At 36.1% G+C, this 19,296-nt stretch overlaps 1 protein-coding gene across 1 annotated transcript in view; it reads right to left on the bottom strand.

Moving 5' to 3' along the window:
- MDGA2 (MAM domain containing glycosylphosphatidylinositol anchor 2) overlaps window positions 1–19,296 on the bottom strand; it is a 779,701-nt gene that overhangs the window by 283,609 nt on the left and 476,796 nt on the right. The window contains exon 4 of the mRNA XM_029952652.1: window positions 6,280–6,476. Coding sequence (XP_029808512.1) covers window positions 6,280–6,476 — 197 coding nt within the window. The remainder of the gene's footprint in view (window positions 1–6,279; window positions 6,477–19,296) is intronic.

Raw genomic sequence — 19,296 nt, 5'->3', positions numbered from 1 at the left:
CAAGTAATGAACCTCCAACATTCCCTCACACCATAAACAAAACTTAACTCAAAATTGAAAAAAAAAGTTTTTGAATATAAGTGAATAAGGATTGCTACAAAGAAGAAAACAATATCTTGTGTTTTGAAAATATTCATAGAATTAAAATACTAGCCAAAAATGACATGAAGTACAAAAAGGGTAAATACTGTTAAAGTATTCTAAGTTTCTTTCATTACTGAGGAAGTGATAAAGTAATAAAGATGCAAGGTGTAATTTTTAAGGAGGTCACCAATAAAAGATACTAAGATAATTTAAAACTCTTAGTTGAATAAAGGAGTAAATGTAATAATTAAAAATATATGACAAATTCAAAAGAAGGCAAGAAAGGCAAATAAAATAATGGATCATGAAGGAAGAAAAATGATTGAATAGAGTAAAAAATAAGATTTGTCTCACCAAGCTTAAAACAATGAAACCTATGTACTGATTACAAGTGACATATTATAAATATAAAAACACATAAAATTGGTAAGTAAAAGAGGTGAATATTTACCATTTCCCCTCCACTCCCAAAAAACACTAACCAAAACGCAGGCAAACCAAGAAACAGACTCTTAACTAGAGAACCAGATGATTACCGGAAGGGAGGTTGGTGGGGAGGGGATGGGTGAAAGAGGCGATGACATGAGGAGTGCCCTGCTGGGATGAGGCCTGGGTGAGGTATGGAAGTGCTGGGTCACTACACTGCACACATGAAACTCATATCACACTCCATGTTAACGGACCGAAATTCAAATAAAAAGTTAAAAAAAAAAACTTGTGTAGTTAAATTAATGACAGACACAAGAGGCTTTACGTAAAGAAGCACTTTTAGAGGTAAAAATGGACACTCTTAACAATAATCTACCAAGAAAATATAATATCAGGAAGATAACATACTTATATAATCCACCAGGAAGTTATAATAATTATGTATCTATATGTACTAATAATATCCCTCCAAAATATATATAATGCAAAAATTGAAAACAGTAGACCAATCTACAGCCATATTAATAGACATTAATCTCTATAAACAGTTGTTAAAAGTGCAGACAGAAAAATATAAAGGGACTCTGAACACACAATTAACAAATGTGACCAATTTGAAACACAGTAATTGCGAAGTGCACATTCTTTGTGTGGGTGCACATAGATCATTTATGAAAGTAGACCACAGGCTTAGCATAATGGAAGTCTCAATTATTTCTAAAGGTTAAAAATGGGTCAGAGTATGGTTTTTGATATAGTGAAATTAGACTAGAAATCAATTAAAAACTATAACTAGAAAAATCATCAACAGTTTGAAAACTAAATATATTAATATAGATTTAATTATAACATCATTCTCATTCACATTTCACTAAGCCTTCTCTATTGGGTAAAATGGGATGAGATTTCAGAGAGTGACTCAAGAGGTACTAGTAATTTGGACTCTGTTTTATTTATACCATAGCTAGAAATGTAGATATCTCTGTCAAAGCAGTGGCTTAACATTTGACACATATTTATTGAGAATCTTCCATGAATCAAGCTGTTTGAGCTATTGAAAAGATATAGACTCTATAATTAGGGAGTTTATGCCCAAACACACAAATGGCATAATTTGATGGATTCAGTGCTATGAGAAAAATAAAATAAAACTGGGTATTGAAAAGTGTTGGGGCACCTGGGTGGTTCAGTCAGTTAAGCGTCCGACTTCGGCTCAGGTCATGATCTCACAGTTCATGGGTTCGAGCCCAGCATCAGGCTGTGTGCTGCCAGCTAGCTCAGAGCCAGGGGCCTGTCTTCGAATTCTGTGTTTCTCTCCCTCTCTGACCCTCCTCTGATCATGCTGTCTCTCTCTCAAAAATAAATAAAAACATTTTAAAAATTAAGAAAAGTGCACCTGTGGAAGGGAATGTTACTTCAGAAAGATCTGTCAGGGAAGGCTTTCTGAAGTGATAAGTCTTCAGGGTTAAGAACACCCCTGCCACATTATCTAAGTAAATACAAGGGAGAATCAATAAAATGGAGACCCCAGGCATAGACAACGTTGGCCTCTAGGGATGGTGTAACCAGAACAGTGAATGAAGTCTAGATTAAGTAAGAGAGAAGAAGGCAAGCAAAGACAAACATGATCTAGGCCACAATATATTATTTGAATATATTCAAAATATTTGGAAGCCCCTGGAGGGATTAAGCAGAAAAAAATATTTGATCAGATTTACATTTTTAAATGATCAGTCAGATGTTTGGAGTAATAAAGCATGGCGGCCAGTTATGCTGATATTCCAATATTCCACACAGAGACCATGGAAGTTGTGTGATACAGCTGGACCCATCAACATTAGGCCTATGTGCAGTATACATGGAGAATCAAGTAAAACCACTAGTAACATTTTATCTATGAGAAAGCCCACACTCTCTGTGGCTGTAAGAACTAAATTTTCCATGTGCCGCTGTTTGAGAGTTTCTATCAGTTTGGCATACAAAATAGGTTTGATATTAACATGTTAAGTACATACAAAACATAGAAATATTGAAGTATTCCTTGTGCTCCAACATGAATTTTTTGGAAGATACAAATACATATTAGCTACTTCACAAAGAGAGATAAGCAACACAGTCAAGCAAGCAAAGATAGGAAGGGCATCTTTAGGTAGAAGCTAAAAATGCATGTTATTGGCCAATTATCAACTAAAGCAGGTGAATCCACAACACAGAGTTTGCAAGAAAAGTTTGTGTGTGTGTTGCATACTTTTTAAGAGGACGGATTCAGATAGTTGAGGCAGCAGAGTTATGAGCACAGTCACCTTAGAGAGCCTGTGTCACACAGGAAAGGCTGATATTCAATCCAAGGAAATATCAGTAATGAAACAGTCAAATTAAAATGCCATTTTCGCGTAAGTGAATGGAGGAAGAAAAAGAAAGAAGAGAAAATAAAAGTTATTATTAAAAGGAGAAATCACTAACTATTAGTCTGAGAGCTCTTATAAGATGGTTTTTTTGGAGCTGGTAACATAGAAGCTAGCAACAGATTCAAAAGAATAAAAAATTTGGTTGTGCTTGTTTAATAACTTTAAAACAAATTCCTAATTATTTTGAAAGTATAATTTATTTTTTCCAAAACTTGAACAGCGCCCATGTGTTCATGTCCAAGAGATCAGAGCCACCTACACGGAAGAAATAGCTACACACAGTAAGACCACCATATCTGTAAATGTTATCATTTTTCACAAGAATATAGAGGAAAACATGTTTTCTAAACATTAACAACGTACACATTCTGAAATAGGAGGAGATATCTGGAAATGACATAACTGATAAAGGGTTAGTATGCAAAATATATTTTAAAAAACTTATGAAATTCAACACCCAAAAAACAATCCAATTGTTTTCTGCAGAAAACAGAAACAGGCATTTCTCCAAAGAAGACATATGATGGCCTACAGACACATAAAAAGATGTTCATCACAACTTATCATCAGGGAAATGCAAATCAAAACCATAATCATCTCATGCCCATCAGAATAGCTAAAATCAAAAACACAAAAAACAACTGGTGTTGGTGAGCATGTGAAGAAAAAGGAACACTCATGCACTGCTGGTGCATTAATATATATGTCCACAATGGAATACATGTATAATGAAACATATGCTGAATAAATAATAAAAGAATAAAAAAGAATGAAATCTTGCCATTTGCAGTGACATGGATAGAGCTAGAGAGTATAATGCTAAGCAAAGTAAGTCAGTGCAAGAAAGACAAATAACATATGAGTTCATTAATCTGTGGAATTTAAGAAACAAAACATGCAATAGGAAAAGAGAGATCAAGAAACAGACTCCTGATTATCAGGAACAAACAGATGGGTATCAGAGGAGAGGTGGGTGGGGCATGGGTGAAACACGGGCCGTGACGGGGATTAAGCAGGAACTCGTGATGCGTCTGGGGTGATGTATGCAAGTATGGAATCTCTGTATTGTACACTGGAAACTAATATTAGTCTGTATGTTAACTGGAATTAAAATTAAAAACTTAAAAATATGCAATGTACAGAGTCTAAAAAGACCTTGACAATAGAAAAATAAAAATAAAAGTGGTAATCACTTATCTGATTTCTAAACCTTAGGGCCACCCAAGCAACTAAATTCTGCTAACAAATATTTTGTTAATTTTCTAACTAAGAAAAAATGACAAGTAAAACTGACCAATGAATTGCAGTAGTTCTGAATGAATGGGGAAACTATGATCCTCTCTTTTGGCAGAGATCAATTGATAATGGCCTAAGTCAGAAGAGGATCAAATCAAAACAGGCTTCAACACTGGGTCACGGTAGTTTCAGCAGTAACACAAGCACAACAATGATTCTGAGAAGTTTATATCTTGGCAACTCCAGCTGTTCTATGCCTGTAAGTAGCAATACATAAGTATACACAATGTGTTCAGATGTTTTTGTACAATTATGCATTCTTCTACAATTAATATCTAAACGTTGGCAATTATATTAATTGAAGAGGTCAGGACTCAGATATAACAAGTAAATGGTTTACTAAGGAAATGGTTTAATAAGGAAATATATTTAATGATACAAAAATGAGATGCTCGGAAATTTAGAAACTCAGGATGACCTTTAATTATAGAGCGTCAATAAGTGAAACATGTATTTATATTTATAGTTATGGTCACATGATATCTCAGAAATTACATGCTGGTTTTTTTCCCCCTAGGAAGTGTGTCTTAGGTTTTGCCCTTATTATTTTCGTTACTTTTTTTTTTCTCTTCTTTTTTTGGTGGTGGGGGTGGTTATGTTTAAATGAAGTTGCTTTTACAACACCAAAGACTTAATCATCCATTTCCTACATAAAGGGTAGCTAGTTTTTTGCATGGACCTCAAGTATATTGTAGTATAGAGGTGGAATTTAAGGAAAGGTATTAAGCAGGCTGTGTTGTAGCTTATGGGCAAGTAATAAATTGTATCATGTATCTTGAATGTATCATAGATAAGCTGCTATATAATGATCACCACTTCAGATAGCTGTGAAATTAGGTGATTAACTAGTTGTTACTTAAGCTTCTAATTTCTGTATAAGTCTAATTACATGAAATAGAAGTTGGGGTTTTGATTTTTTACTTTGCTTTTCTGTTTGGACTATCATTGTAACTACTGTAGTGTAAATGATGGAAAATAATTGCATATGTTAAAAAAATAAATTGGATTATAAAAAAAGCTACATATAAAATGGTCAGATCTCCATTTATCTTGTTACCTATGTAATTTTTTTATTATTCATGGTCATGATTATTTTGAATATTTGCCATAGACATTTTTAATTAAAAATTATTTTTCTTTGTTAATTAGGTTTGTGTTCCTTTCAAGTCACCAGAAAAAGCTTTATAATAACAGCACTCAACTATTCTTACAAATTTCAGTGTCTTCTTCAAGAATTACTAATTCTCCACTTGATATATAATAGAGGAATATTTCATATTCATTCATTCTATGTGAAACTAATTCAATTTTTCTTTTTATTAAGTAAGTTAAGGACTCACTGGAAATTTTAGTTTTTACATAATTAAGCCTCTATTATTCAACTAAGTCAAAACTTAAAATGAATGAAAGAAATCAGAGATTTTTCTCCTAAATCCAAAGTTAAGTGAATTTTAAGTACATTTCTTTATTTAAAAGTATTTACCTTTGCAAATAGGAAAATCAAAATCTCTCCCTTTAATATTTTCAACAAAAACCAAAGCAGTCATCAAATATATAATTATGTACTTTATATGAAACCTAAGTAAATCTATGGATAGAAGAATACAAGTTCTTATACATTAACTTGGTCTTTTTTCAAAAGTTACCATTTTAACTGTAACTACCATATAAGAAATTAACAAATTTTTTGTTATTTGAGTTATCTTTCAGTCTAGAACATATGTTTTAATTTTTTTTAAGGTTTATTCATTTTTGAGAGACAGAGTCAGAGCACGAGCAGGGGAGGGGCAAAGAGAGAAGGCGACATAGAAGCCGAAGCAGGCTCCAGTCTCTGAGCTGTCAGCACAGAGCCCAATGCAGGACTAGAACCCACGAACCGTGAGACCATGACCTGAGCAGAAGTTGGACACTTAACCAAGTGATCCACCCAGGATCCCAAGAACGTATTATTTTTTAGAAGGCCAGATTTGAAGAGACTCTTTTCAAATAGACATAATACTACATGCTACCTGAATGAGGAAAACATTTTAACATTATAAGATGTAAATACCTTAATTCCTACCTGGGTAAAGAAGGGTTCGTAAATCTCAACTCCTTTATCAGATCCTTGTAGTAACACCTCCTGACCACGTCTCCAGCTGTACCGAACAGGTGGGTTGGAACTGGCAACACACCGGAGGAATACTGTTCTCTCATAGTAAAATTGTTCTTTAGCTTCACCTATACTTTGATGAACAGTTACTACTGGGTCATCCAAATCTAAAAAATAAATAAATCATAACAACCAAGTGACAATGTTATAAGTTACATGGCTTTTATAACTATTACACATACAAAACCTAACCAAAGGTGCATTTTCATAATCAATTTAATTGCTTATCACTAGACTCAATATTTTCATTTACTTTTATTGAAATTGTTGAGAGAAAATTCCGATAGGCAATAAAAACAAGTAGAGCTATTTTTTAAGATGTCTACTTCTTATGACAGTACACATCTTTGCATATTTCACCACGTTTCTAAGAGCTGCATAAAACAGAGTCTGTGAGAGATCAGAATCCAAGCGCCTCCAGTTTAAGAGCTTAGCCAAAACAATGAAACAGAGGGAAATGGAAATATCAAGTGGCTCAACTGACTCTTCCCTTAACATACTTCTTTTCTAAACATTTATAACTTATATTTAAGGCAATCAAAGATTATGTTTATAAATTATCATCTTTATAGTGAGAAAATATGATCTTAAACTAGATTTTTTCCTTCATCTCATATTTTATTTCCCAGATTATATTTGCTAATTTGAAATGTGCTAATAGAAGGTACTGTTGAAAGGCAATAGTACTACTGGATACTGAGACTCAATTTTGCCATCTTACACGCATCCCAAAGAAGGGATATACCACAGTGATTTAGTAAACATTTTTTGCAAAAAAGTACATAAATATCTTGGGCTTTGTATGAATGTGGGTTCACACAATCCTGGTACGAACTTGGGTTCGTGGAGTGTTTCTCTCAGCCATCCAGCCCTACGACCGTAGCGTGAAGGCAGTCAAAGACAGCTAATTAAACGAATAGATGATTTATGTTGCTGAGTCCCAGTAAAATTATTTACAAACGCAGGTGCCTCAGACAGATTTGACTCATGGGCCACAGCTTGCCATAGATTGCCAACCGCTGACCTACAATATCCCAGTTTCACTCATTAAGAGAAGAAGAAATTAAAAAGTAAACTTGCTTTAAAATAATAACTGGATTGTATATTTGAAAGTTGATAAGAGAATAGATCTTAAAATCATCATCACAGGAAAAAAAAGTATCTGTACCTCACGCATGGTGACAGATGCTAACTGAACTTATATTGGTGATCATTTTGCAACATGCACAATTATGAACTCATCATTTTGTATACCTGAAACCAACAGAACGCTCTATGTCAATTATATCTCAACATCAAGCGAGAGGGGAACATGCAAGAACAACAGCTCCTGGCTCCACATTCTAATTAATATTAATGCAGTGTATACTTATTAAGTGTGATGCAAATATTTGCTGTCTTTAAATATTAACCGCACCCAGCTTTGTCCTTTGTGGCTTTGTACCTGAAAGATCACTTAACCTTTGTGGTCTTAAAATTCCCTATCAATAAAATGGGAATAATAATGGTACCATATAATTAAAGTTGTCAGAGAATTAAATGAGCTAGTCCTTAAAGCCCAGGCACACAATAAAGCTCAATAAAAGTCAGCTATTTATTTTTTAGTTTTTTTAAAATTTGTTTTAACATTTATTCATTTTTGAGAGAGTGAGAGAGAGAGAGAGAGAGAGAGAGAGAGAGAAGCAGACTCCAGGCTCTGAGCTGTCAACACAGAGCCTAATGTGGGGCTTGAACTCACGGAGTGCAAGATCATGACCTGAGCTGAAGTCATATGCTTAATCAACTGAGCCACTCAGGTGCCCCAAAAAGTCAGCTACTATTATTACTATTATTATTGGGTTTCATTTAGACTTCCATTAATTCTACATTGGTTTCTTACCTTTACCTTATCAATTCACAATGCACACAACTCTAATTTTAAATAGATAAAAATGTCATTTTGCCATTTTCGAGACTATCAATTTTTCTACATGACAAGTACTTTCATGTGAACACTGAAGAGAAGCAACAATATTATATAAACATAAGAATAGTGAGGTGTGTGAGCATATACCACCCAGAATAGTTAAAAGGCATTTGTTCTTTAAAAAGGATTCTTGTGATGCATTAAAATAATAAAAAGTCACCAAAAGTAGTGAAGTAATAGCTGCCCTAAGAAATCAACTAACAGAATCCTCAAATTTCCCTGGTTTTTAAAAAGGTTTTCCAAATGTGTGTTGCTTGACAGCCCTACTTAAATTTCTAGTTTTGCAACATTTTGAAGGGTTTTTTTTTTCCCCAACATTAGAATCTTTTCACAGCTACCTCAAAGGCTTCTAATTTTAGTAGTATAAATTTACAGAACAACTGCTGCTTTTGGGTAAAATTTAAAGAACTTTCAGTATAAATTTATTCTATTAGCTGTGCAAGGGTGCATGCTATCTGGTTTTAATAGTCCGTGTACTTAGGGATACCAGAATCATTATCGTGAAATGTTTACAGGTCTCAAAAATCTATCAAATATTTGCTTACTTGGTCATTAGTCCTTCACATACAAATCAAATCCTTAGAGGAGAATGATTATCGGAATTCAGCCTTAGTGACTTAAGAAAAAAAAAAGTATTGTGAATGAACTGTAAACAACTTATTTTTTCTTCTTAGACAAAACATAATTTCTTTTTGTCCTAGTCTCATTTTTAGGAGATATAGCTGTGTTATGTTGTAAAAACAAAATTCTGAAGCCAGAAAGTTCAGGGATAAAACAAGTGGATGGTAATCAATGTAACAATGAGGACTCTCCTTGGCCTCCAAATAATTCATAATATTGTACTCTCCAACATGCATTTATTTTTTTTAAATGTTTTATTTATTTTTGATACAGAGAGAGACAGAGCATGAGAGGGGGAGGGGCAGAGAGAGGAGACACAGATCTGGAAACAGGCTCCAGGCTCTGAGCTAGCTGTCAGCACAGAGCCTGACACGGGGCTCGAACCCACGAACATGAGATCTGACCTAAGCCGAAGTCAGAGGCTTAACCAACTGAGCCACCCAGGCGCCCCACATTTATTTACATATCCCTAGCTCTTTTCTTATCAGGGATGGTGTCAATAGGCTCAGTCAGGAATACCAAACCTGAATAAACATTTAAACACACTCTTCTCTGATCTATGTAAGTTTTGGGTCACTGGCCTTCTGAGAATCCAATCCTGACAATGCTGTACTGAACATCATATTGGCAGAAGTAGCTGTTGGATTCACCTATGTTTAGGAATTTCTACTTCACAAAGCTCCTAAATGATATTTTTTTAAATTTAAAAACAAACACAACAAAGACAAGATATCTTCTAGAAAAGTCAAATAATAGAATCCTAAAAACATATTTTTTATATGCGCATGTGAGGATGTATGTTTATATATACATATAAATATACTTACATAATGTATAGTTTAATATATATGTACATATACATCACTTAAGACAGTATATGTGTCTAATATATACTCTATATGGTCTTACTGAATGTTTACTGAATATGTGTATTTGCTGTAGGTCAGACTTGGAAAAGACTCTAAAACAGAGGTATGCGTGCAGGAAGTGCATTGAGAAGTACCTTCTAGATGGACACTTGAGAGACAGACTTAGGATTGTCAGGGAGGAGTTGAGCTACAGGGTAGTTGCAACAAAGGTCTCAATTGCTCTAGAGAAGTGACAGAGCTGTGAGGTCTTCTCAGAGTTGTCCTGCTCTAAGGCGAAGGAGCTAAGCTTCATACACCCACCCCCTCCTCTTCAAACAGTCCTGGCCTCTGTGCTACCCCCACCTAGAGGGCCTGACCTTAGGAGGGAGAGCTCTATTTGGTTCAGGGTAATTTATTTATTTATCATTTATTTATTTATTTTGAGGGGGGCGGGGCTTGAAACAGGGAAGGAACAGAGAGAATCCTAAGTAGGCTCCACTTTCAGTGTGGAGCCCAGGGTGGGGCTCAGGGCTTGATATCATGACTTAGAGATCATGACCTGAGCCAAAATCAAGAGCCTGGTGCTTAACCAACTGCACCCAAGGTAGTTTCTAAAGAAGAGTTTAGCCGATAGCCATTTGCTGCTAAAACTCTGAGCAGTTGGAGGAATGAGTTCTTCAGTATGGAGGAAGGGATCTGGCTGCTGCACTATAGCATCTGCTCAGCTCCACTTTCTAGGTATGATAATTCACTCTATTTGGGAAAAACTACTCCAGGATGCTGGTTAGTCACCTTTTCTGGGAAAACTGTCAAAAGAAACTGTGGTGAGATGATATTCATCATCTCTTTCTACTATTAACCATTCTAAATTGCTCTTATCCTGGGCTAGTATATTTTGGTATAAGTAGCTTACCTTACTGAGGTTACCAGTCCTTCATTACTGACAATTTTGTGTACCTGGTCACCATGTTCTTCTCAAGCCCCTACTGATGTACATTACTGATGTTTACCACCAAAACTGGTCAAGAAAATACCAAGAAATGACTCAGTGGATCACCAGGGCATCAAACATATTATTCACTGTCTCACTGGGTAACAAGAGCTCTACCTCCAGCTGACCATGTGGGCCAGTCATTCCCTCCAGGACGGTGACTCATCTTATCTCCTGTTTCCTAATATAGAAGCCTAAAGTAAATGAGTAGTAGCCATGGCTTAAAAATTAATGCGGCTCTTGGTATATTACTTAATAAAAGCTTTTCCTTTTCTGAGAACTAGGGCTTCTAATCTGGCAGAACCCAGAGTTGGAAGGGAAAGATAGATTCCCCAAGTGAATCACTGAATATGATGGAGTAAGTGGGGTCACTTCTTGGTTTTGAACCTATGTATTCTATAGGAAAAAAAGTATTAGATAATAATCATCATTGATTTAGAATGCATGCTGTATCTTGGAGAATAGCACCCCTTCCTTAGAGCCATTATCTCTCTGAGGCTCAGTTGTCCCCTCCAAAGGGACTTACTCTGGTAAGTCGGTATTTTTAGGTAATAAAGAATACATGACCAAGGAATCCCATGGTAATGTTCCCAGTGCTATATCTTCACTGCTGCAAAATGTGCTTCTAGTCCCATGAGTGGTTACGTAGGATCCTGTGTTATGAATAAAACATTCTAAAAACCCTTGTATATGGTTGCTGACTGAGGTCAACATAAACATCCACACCCAGATTACATGTTAAGTTCAGTAAAAATGATGGACTTTCAGGTAGCCAGGTCTAATGTAACCAATTTGCCACCAGTGGACTGGTTGGAATTTTGAAGGACAGTACTTTTACTGTGTCAAGTGTTGGTCCCTGTTGTTGCCAGGTTAGATATTTAATAGTGACAGTAGATAGATCTGCCTTCATAGATAAGGACCCATGTTTCAAGCTTATGCATAACCTCTAACTCTGTAATTATGGGAATTCTGTTCATGAGCCTGTTGTGCTACCTATGAGTGGCCAGTGACAGAAGCTGGCTATTAACAATTGTCTTCACGACTCTGTCTACTTCATTGTTGTGTTTCTTCTGAGGTGGGCACTTTTTGATCCTCAATAATATCCACTCCCATAAGTCCATCAACATACTCAAACAGATCTCTTTCCACACAAAGTTGTTGACCAAATACACTACCCAAACCAAAGTTCTACCCACTGAGAAAATTTTCCCTCATTCCTGTCTATAAGGGACATCCCAGAGAGGGACTCTAGTGAAGTAGCAGTTCAGTGTTTGACTTGCATACATATACTGAGCTGACCTATCACAAGAGCTTAGCCTGTTTTCTCCACCATCAACTTACAAGTAACCCTCTATGTGGACAGAGATGGACTGAGAAAGAGGAGACAGTAAAATATTGATGATAGACGCCATGGGGGCACCTCCTTGTACTGCTTACTTGGGCCCTTGGCTCTGGCCTTGCCTCATCCTGAATCTACTACTTGCATTTTATAATGAACTACTAATGGGTCTGAACTATTTTACAGCTCAATGTTGGTAGATCAGATAAAACACAACATGTGATTGGAAATTCAGACCATATGGTCATTTAATGTACCATATTCAGACACTCCATTTCTACCAATGCCTAGTAGCACACTAGGAGCTATTTTCATAAAAGGTGCATACTTCTTAACTGCAGAAAGCATGGTCTTACTAATAATCCTGGAAACTGAGTTTATAATTCTCTTATTAGTACTGCTGTAAACCACACATCTTTTCCAGCACTGAGATATTTAATATCGTTGATTTTCCTGAGTTATGTGACTCAAACACCAGGGTCACTTACATCACAGCATGGGAATACTACAGAACGCTTTCCTACTTTGAGACACAGTTAAAGTCTATAGTTGAAGCCTTCCAAATCATCTGAAAAACAGATTGAAATTATATTTACAAGTGTGGAATGTGCTCTAGAACCCAAAGAGACTTAGCAAGTACTGTTTTTCCTTCTGAGGGGTGGGTACTGTGAGATGCATTAATTTGTGTCTTACTTTAGAGACAACATCCTGGATACTAAACAACTGGATCTCTAAAATTTTATTAATACTGTGGGCTCCTGAATCTTCATAGGCTTATTCCAATCCTCTGGATTATGTGTGTTTTACCAAGACATCCAATGTACTTAGCAATTCTTGTTTATCTGGAGTGATGAATATAATCCCATTGATATAATGGACCAGTAACAAGTTCAACAGAATGTGCATATGGTCCATCTCTCTTTGGACTATGTTATGTAAAGGAGTGTGAGAGTTAATTTAGTTTTAGGACAAGACGGCCAATATATGCTATTGTCCGTCTCAAGTAAATGCGAATTATTTATGATATTCTTTCCTAAAAGAAATGAAAAAGAACACATTAAGTATATTACTGGACACACAGTATATATTTGAGGCCATGTTATTCTACTCTAGCAAAAATAGCTGATCTGGAATAAGCTGCAATGAGAGCATGGCTTACATGAGTTGTGGTAATCTGGGATCTCTCTGGTTTCATCAGAAGACAACCCTGTCAATAAGTGGTGTGGACCACCACCAGCATATCTTTTAGGATTATATAGGTAACATTAATCTCTGGTATTTTCCCCAGGATATAATATTACATTTGATAAACCTCAGCTGAAAGTAGGAAAGTTGCAGAGGCTTCAACTTGGCATTCTCACCAGGACATCTCTTCTTCCCAAAGCCAATGAATCAATATGGAGGCTCTAATAACTACAAATATGTCCATCCCAGTTACACAATTAGAGATGAGATAAATGACAAGGGGAATCTGTGAATTGGTGGACCCAATGTGAGCCAGCCATGGGCCACACTTCCATTTATTATCTGACACCTGTATGTACAGTTTCAATGATATAAAGCATAATAATTCTGTAGATTATTAGGTATCAAAGTCAACTTAGATCCTGTGTACCACACTCCTCAAAATGTTTCACAAGTCTCCTTTTCCTAGAAAATGGTTATTCAAGTAAGTAGATATAGATTCTTTAAACAAACAATTTGGAGAATCATTACCATATCACACTTGTGGTGGTGTAGGGTTCTTTCTAGTGACTCAGTCTCCCCTTTAAAGAGTTCAAGGTCTGAAAATTACTTCAGTTAAAACAATTAGGCAATGAATCGTTATTATGTGACTATATTCACCCTCTTGATCATCCATCTAATCTTTTTTAATGTTTTCTTTTTTTTTTGAGAGAGAGAGAGTGAACAGGGGAGAGGCTAAGAATGTAAGAGAGAGAGAGTAAGAGAGGTAGAGAGAGGTGTGGAGAGAGAGAGAGAGAGAGAGAGAGAGAGAGAGAGAGAGAGAGAGAGAGAGAGAGAGAGAGAGAATGAATCCCCAGTGCTGTCACTGTGGAGCCCGACATAGGGCTCGATCCCACAAACTGTGAGATCACGACCTAAGCTGAGATCAAGAGTCAGATACTCAATCCACTAAGCCACCCAGGCACTCCTGATTTCTTTAATAGTGTAGACTGGATAATATCCTTGTTGAGCATTCACTTATTTTTGCCTTGTGTGATGCTATGTTCTATTGTTTGTCTCCAGAACGTTCTGTGAGTCTAGAGCCCTGGGTGCATTTTAACTAGCTTCTCATTAAAATAACTGTGCCCACCTTGCTTGTGACAATGAAGCACTGCCACATAGATTCTATTATTTTGAGATCTTGATATTTCTATTCCTATCAGGGAGTTCAGTTGTGTATTAGCATCTCTTACCATCGAAATTTGTCTACAATGATCAGACACCTCTAACTTTTCAATGATGCTTGCATCTCAGCCATCAGCACATTCTTACTGCTTTCGGGGTGTCCCTAAAGCCTATATACAGATGATAATGAGTGAATGATATTTCTGGACTCTAACTGGTATATTCGCTTTAGCATGTTCACATATCTGAGTCTTTGACATCTTTTTACACTGTATGCACATCAGCTCTGGTATTTATACTTCTTTTCATGGGAACGCTTGCTTTCCTCAAGCTTCCAACAACTACCTGGCAGCAGCAACTCTCTCCTGCTATCCTTACAAGATGTTAAATTTTATATCATGGGCAAATACTATCATATAAATAAACTCTTATTCTCTATTCCCATTTGATCTTATGTATTCTCTTTCTCCAAACTTGGTCAATCTTATTCTCCATCCCACTTGGTCCAGCAGCCTCAGGATTCAATTCCATACATACTCTCCCAATGTCTGCCAGTAAACACATTTCTGTGGCCACATGATGTCATCTATTGACTCTGTATATTGATTTGGAGGCCAGGAATGGAGATGAGGGTATATCCTCAGAAGAATATTATCATAAAAGAAATTCATTTCTGAATCATCTTTAGCAAGATAGACATAAAAGCCCTTAACTGGGAGGAACAGACCATTTCTGTAGGCCAAGAATGTTTATGGAGAACTAGGTTTCAGCATTTCTGAGATCATTAACCCAAATGCACTCCACCCCCACCCCTAAATCAGAACACCACTGTTCTCAAGCAGCGTTCAGACACTGGGTTAGCTGACTTGTCGGGGCTAAGGATTCAAGTTTCTGTAAAGTTCTACTACACAGTTAAGTAAATCTGAAGCATTGTTTCCAGCTTTTTTGACCTCTGGCTAAAGAAGATACGAGTTTCTTTGTATTCTGGGAAGGAGGCCTTCTTATTCTCACACATCACCTCCAATTCATAATTATTTACACTCAGCATTCTTTTTCTCCACTGGATGAACAGAATTCAGGAGAAACTGATTCCATCATGCTTATAATTATTACATTCCCCTGAATTCTTCAAAAGCCAGAGATAGTGAATTCACAGTACATTACATTCCACTGCTACCTATCCTCATTCAACATCAGTGAAGGTTTTAACAATTTTACCACTACAGCATTTGGGAGCTATCAGTGGTCCACCTACTACTAGCAATGGGGTCCCTCACTGTCAGAAAGTTAGTGGGCTGATGGGTGATCTATTTGTACCGTTCTCTTTTAGAGTCAACTTCCTCAGACTTTCTAGAATGATTCCTTGAAAATACGAGGCTTTGATGAAGACATGCACTCAGGAAACTGCCCTCAGGAACAATTTATATGGTGGCTTGAACAAACAAAGGTAAGAAGATTAGGCAGCGGGAGGAGTTAAACTGTGATGCATCACTACAAAGTCTCCAGATGATTCAGAAGGAGCTCTAGAATTGGGATGGAATTTCAGTTGTCCTGAAAAGTTGTTCTACAAAGGACACTGATCAGTCACTGGGTTAGGACTTCCCTAGTCAGAAGGCGTGGCCTTGGGTTAGGGTGCTTATTCCATCTGAGAATAATTTCATGAGAGAGATTAACTTGAAAGTCAATAACTTTCAACACACCCAGGATTCAGAAGGACTACTTGCTATACTTCTTATCTGAAGACTTTGAAGTTATCATTTCTAAATTTCTTCAGTCTTTATATATATAGTTTAAGTAACATAAGATCTCTTCTATATTTATTTAATATTCAGTTTTCATACTAAATGGCATTGACGAAACTGCAAAACCACACTGTACTATTTTCCGTTACGGCTCGTATTTCCACTGCACTTATTTATTCTCTTTAAAATAAATTTCTTGGGGCACCGATATGGCTCAGTCAGTTAAGCCTCCGACTTTGGCACAGGTCAGATCTCACATTCGTGGGTTCGAGCCCCACATCAGGCTCTGTGCTGACAGCTCAGAGCCTGGAGCCTGCTTCCGGTTCTCTGTCTCCTTCTCTCTCTGCCCCTCCCCCTCTCATGCTCTGTCTCTCTCTGCACCAAAAATAAATAAAACGTTAAAAAAATTTTTATTTAAATAAAATAAATTTCTTTTAAATTTATACTTTGAGTATGTGAAATTCAAACATGTAAAGATAATATTCATTAACAAATGCAAAATATTCTTTGAAATGAAGAGAATATAATTTTATTATCTAACAGAGGCCAAAACTCTTCTCACTTATGAAATAATATAAATCACTGATATATGATTTGATATATAAATATATGCTTCAAATATATCTTAGTAATATAATTAACTTGGTTTTCTATAAAATATATATATATATATATATATATATATATATATATATATATATATCCCTGTGTATATATAAGATCCATAACTTAGTCATGTTTGTATTCCGATACCTGACATAATGAACATAAGTATTCTATAATGATCTAATGTATTGGGTTGCCTGCATGGCTCAGTCAGTTGAGTATCTGGCTTAGGCTCAGGTCATAACCTCGCAGTTCATGAGTTCAAGCCCTACATTGGGCTCTATGCTGACAGCTTGCAGCCTGGAGCCTGCTTTGGATTCTGTGTCCCCCTCTCTCTCGGCCCCTGCCCCATGCTCTCTCAAAAAATAAATAAACATAATTTTTTAAAAATCTGACTATAATGATATAATGTATTAGTGTAAAGAAGATTAATCTTTAGCAAGGCTATTCATACATAAAATAAAGTTAATCTAAGGGAAATTAGTTTTTACCCCATAAACAGAATAGCTACCACTGTTTAACTGAAATAATTTTCTAGAAATTTTCTCTTTGGCTAATTAAACATACCAGGAACTGCCAAATTGAAGTCATTTTAAGAAACAAAAATATATATGGTGATACAAGTTACCCTTCTTTTTTTAAATGATTATAAAATAAATATTTATTTATTTCTGAGAGACAGACAGAGACAGCACGAGCAGGGGAAGGTCAGAGACAGAGGGAGATACAGAATCCGAAGCAGGCTCCAGGCTCTGAGCTGTCAGCACAGAGCCCGATGTGGGGCTCAAACCCATGAACCATGAGATCATGACCTAAGCTGAAGCCAGATGCTTAACTGACTGAGCCACCCAGGCGCCCCAAAGTTAGCCTTCTTAATCTTAGAAACTTGCATGAACTGAACTGGATGACTGAATAAATACAGAACTGAGAGAAAGAAGAGAGTCAAAGGACTTTGCTTGAGCAGTTGGGTAGAAAGTGCACTAACAGAAATATGAAGCATAAAGTAAACCTGTTCCTGACCAGTGGAGACAAGTTAGGAGATTATGGAAGTTGAAGAACCTGTTTCTGTTTAAATAATTTCGAATGTCAAGCACCTATTGCTCTCTTAGTTATAAGGCACATAGACTATACCTTAAGAAGAATAAGAAGTCTGGGTTACAGACACGGATTTGCGAGTCATTGATATGCTGTGTGAAAGATGAGACCATTCAAGAAATGTGCAGAATGAAGAGAGAGAAGGTTCAAGGAGAGAGCAGGGAAAAAAAGAAGGAAAACATTAGAAAAAAAAAAAAACTGAAGAAAAAGTGATGAGGTAGAGACAAATCAATGGGAAATGAAATAAATTTAAAAGGTCATTCCACTGCCATGGAAGAGTTGGAAACCAGAATAAATGGTGAAAAGAAATCAAAGTAAAAATAGAACTGAAAAATGACTTTAAATTTGTCAAGAAATAGGTTACTGGTAACCTTCATCATAGTTGTGTCAGATGAATAACAGAACTGATAGTCATTTTCCTGTGCCTTCAAGCAGTGAAAGCCAGTAAAACTATGGAGAGATTCACAGATATAATCCTTTCAAGGACCTTGCATCTCACAAGTGTTAGAGGAGTAGTTACAAGATAGCACTTGATCATTCGAGTCCTGCTCTGTTTTCATTGTTTTGTTTTCCTTGAAGCTGAGAGATATATATTTAAATACCAATAGGGAACAACCAGGCATTTATAAGGAAAAATATAAGAACAACAGGGAGCTTTATGAAAACGGTCAATATTTGAGGGGTGTCTGGGTGTCTCAGTTGGTTGGACACCGACTTCGGCTCAGGTCACGATCTTACAGTTCGTGAGTTCAAGCCCCGCATCAGGCTTTGTGCTGATAGGTCGGAGCCTATAGCCTGCTTTGGATTCTGTGTCTCCCTCTCTTTCTGCTCCTCCCCTACTCATGCTCTGTCTCTGTCTCTGTCTCTCTCTTTCTCAAAATAAATAAACATTAAAAAAATTTTTAAAAAGAAAATGGTCAATATTTGAACTATTTAATGGTTTAATTGCATAGATTTTTACAAATCAACATCATTTAAGATTTATCAATAGTGTATCCATGTTTTTAAGAAGTATATATTCAAGCTTCTATTTTAGATTAGAAAACTTGGAATCGTTTTATACACCCTCCTTATTTTTTTGAAGACATAGATTCTCCTCTTAAAAATTCATAATTATTGCTTATATATTAGATAATACATAATTATCTAATATGATTAGATATCTGTTTGATATAATTTGATATAATTTTCTGTTTGAAATAAGATTCACTAAATCATGGGAACATTTGTTTAGCCTACTCTCCACTTAAACTGGGGTACTCTAGTTATATAAAAGAGTTAACTCATCTCCCAGCATGCACTGGCACAATTAATCTACATGTTCATGGTTAATTAGTTATTAACTGCCCCTAAAGTCATGGGGTATAGTT

This window comes from Suricata suricatta, chromosome 9 (assembly GCF_006229205.1).
Source record: "Suricata suricatta isolate VVHF042 chromosome 9, meerkat_22Aug2017_6uvM2_HiC, whole genome shotgun sequence".
Lineage (NCBI taxonomy): Eukaryota > Metazoa > Chordata > Mammalia > Carnivora > Herpestidae > Suricata > Suricata suricatta.
Note: the sequence above shows the minus strand (reverse complement) of the source record. Positions and strands in the feature narration are given on the sequence as shown.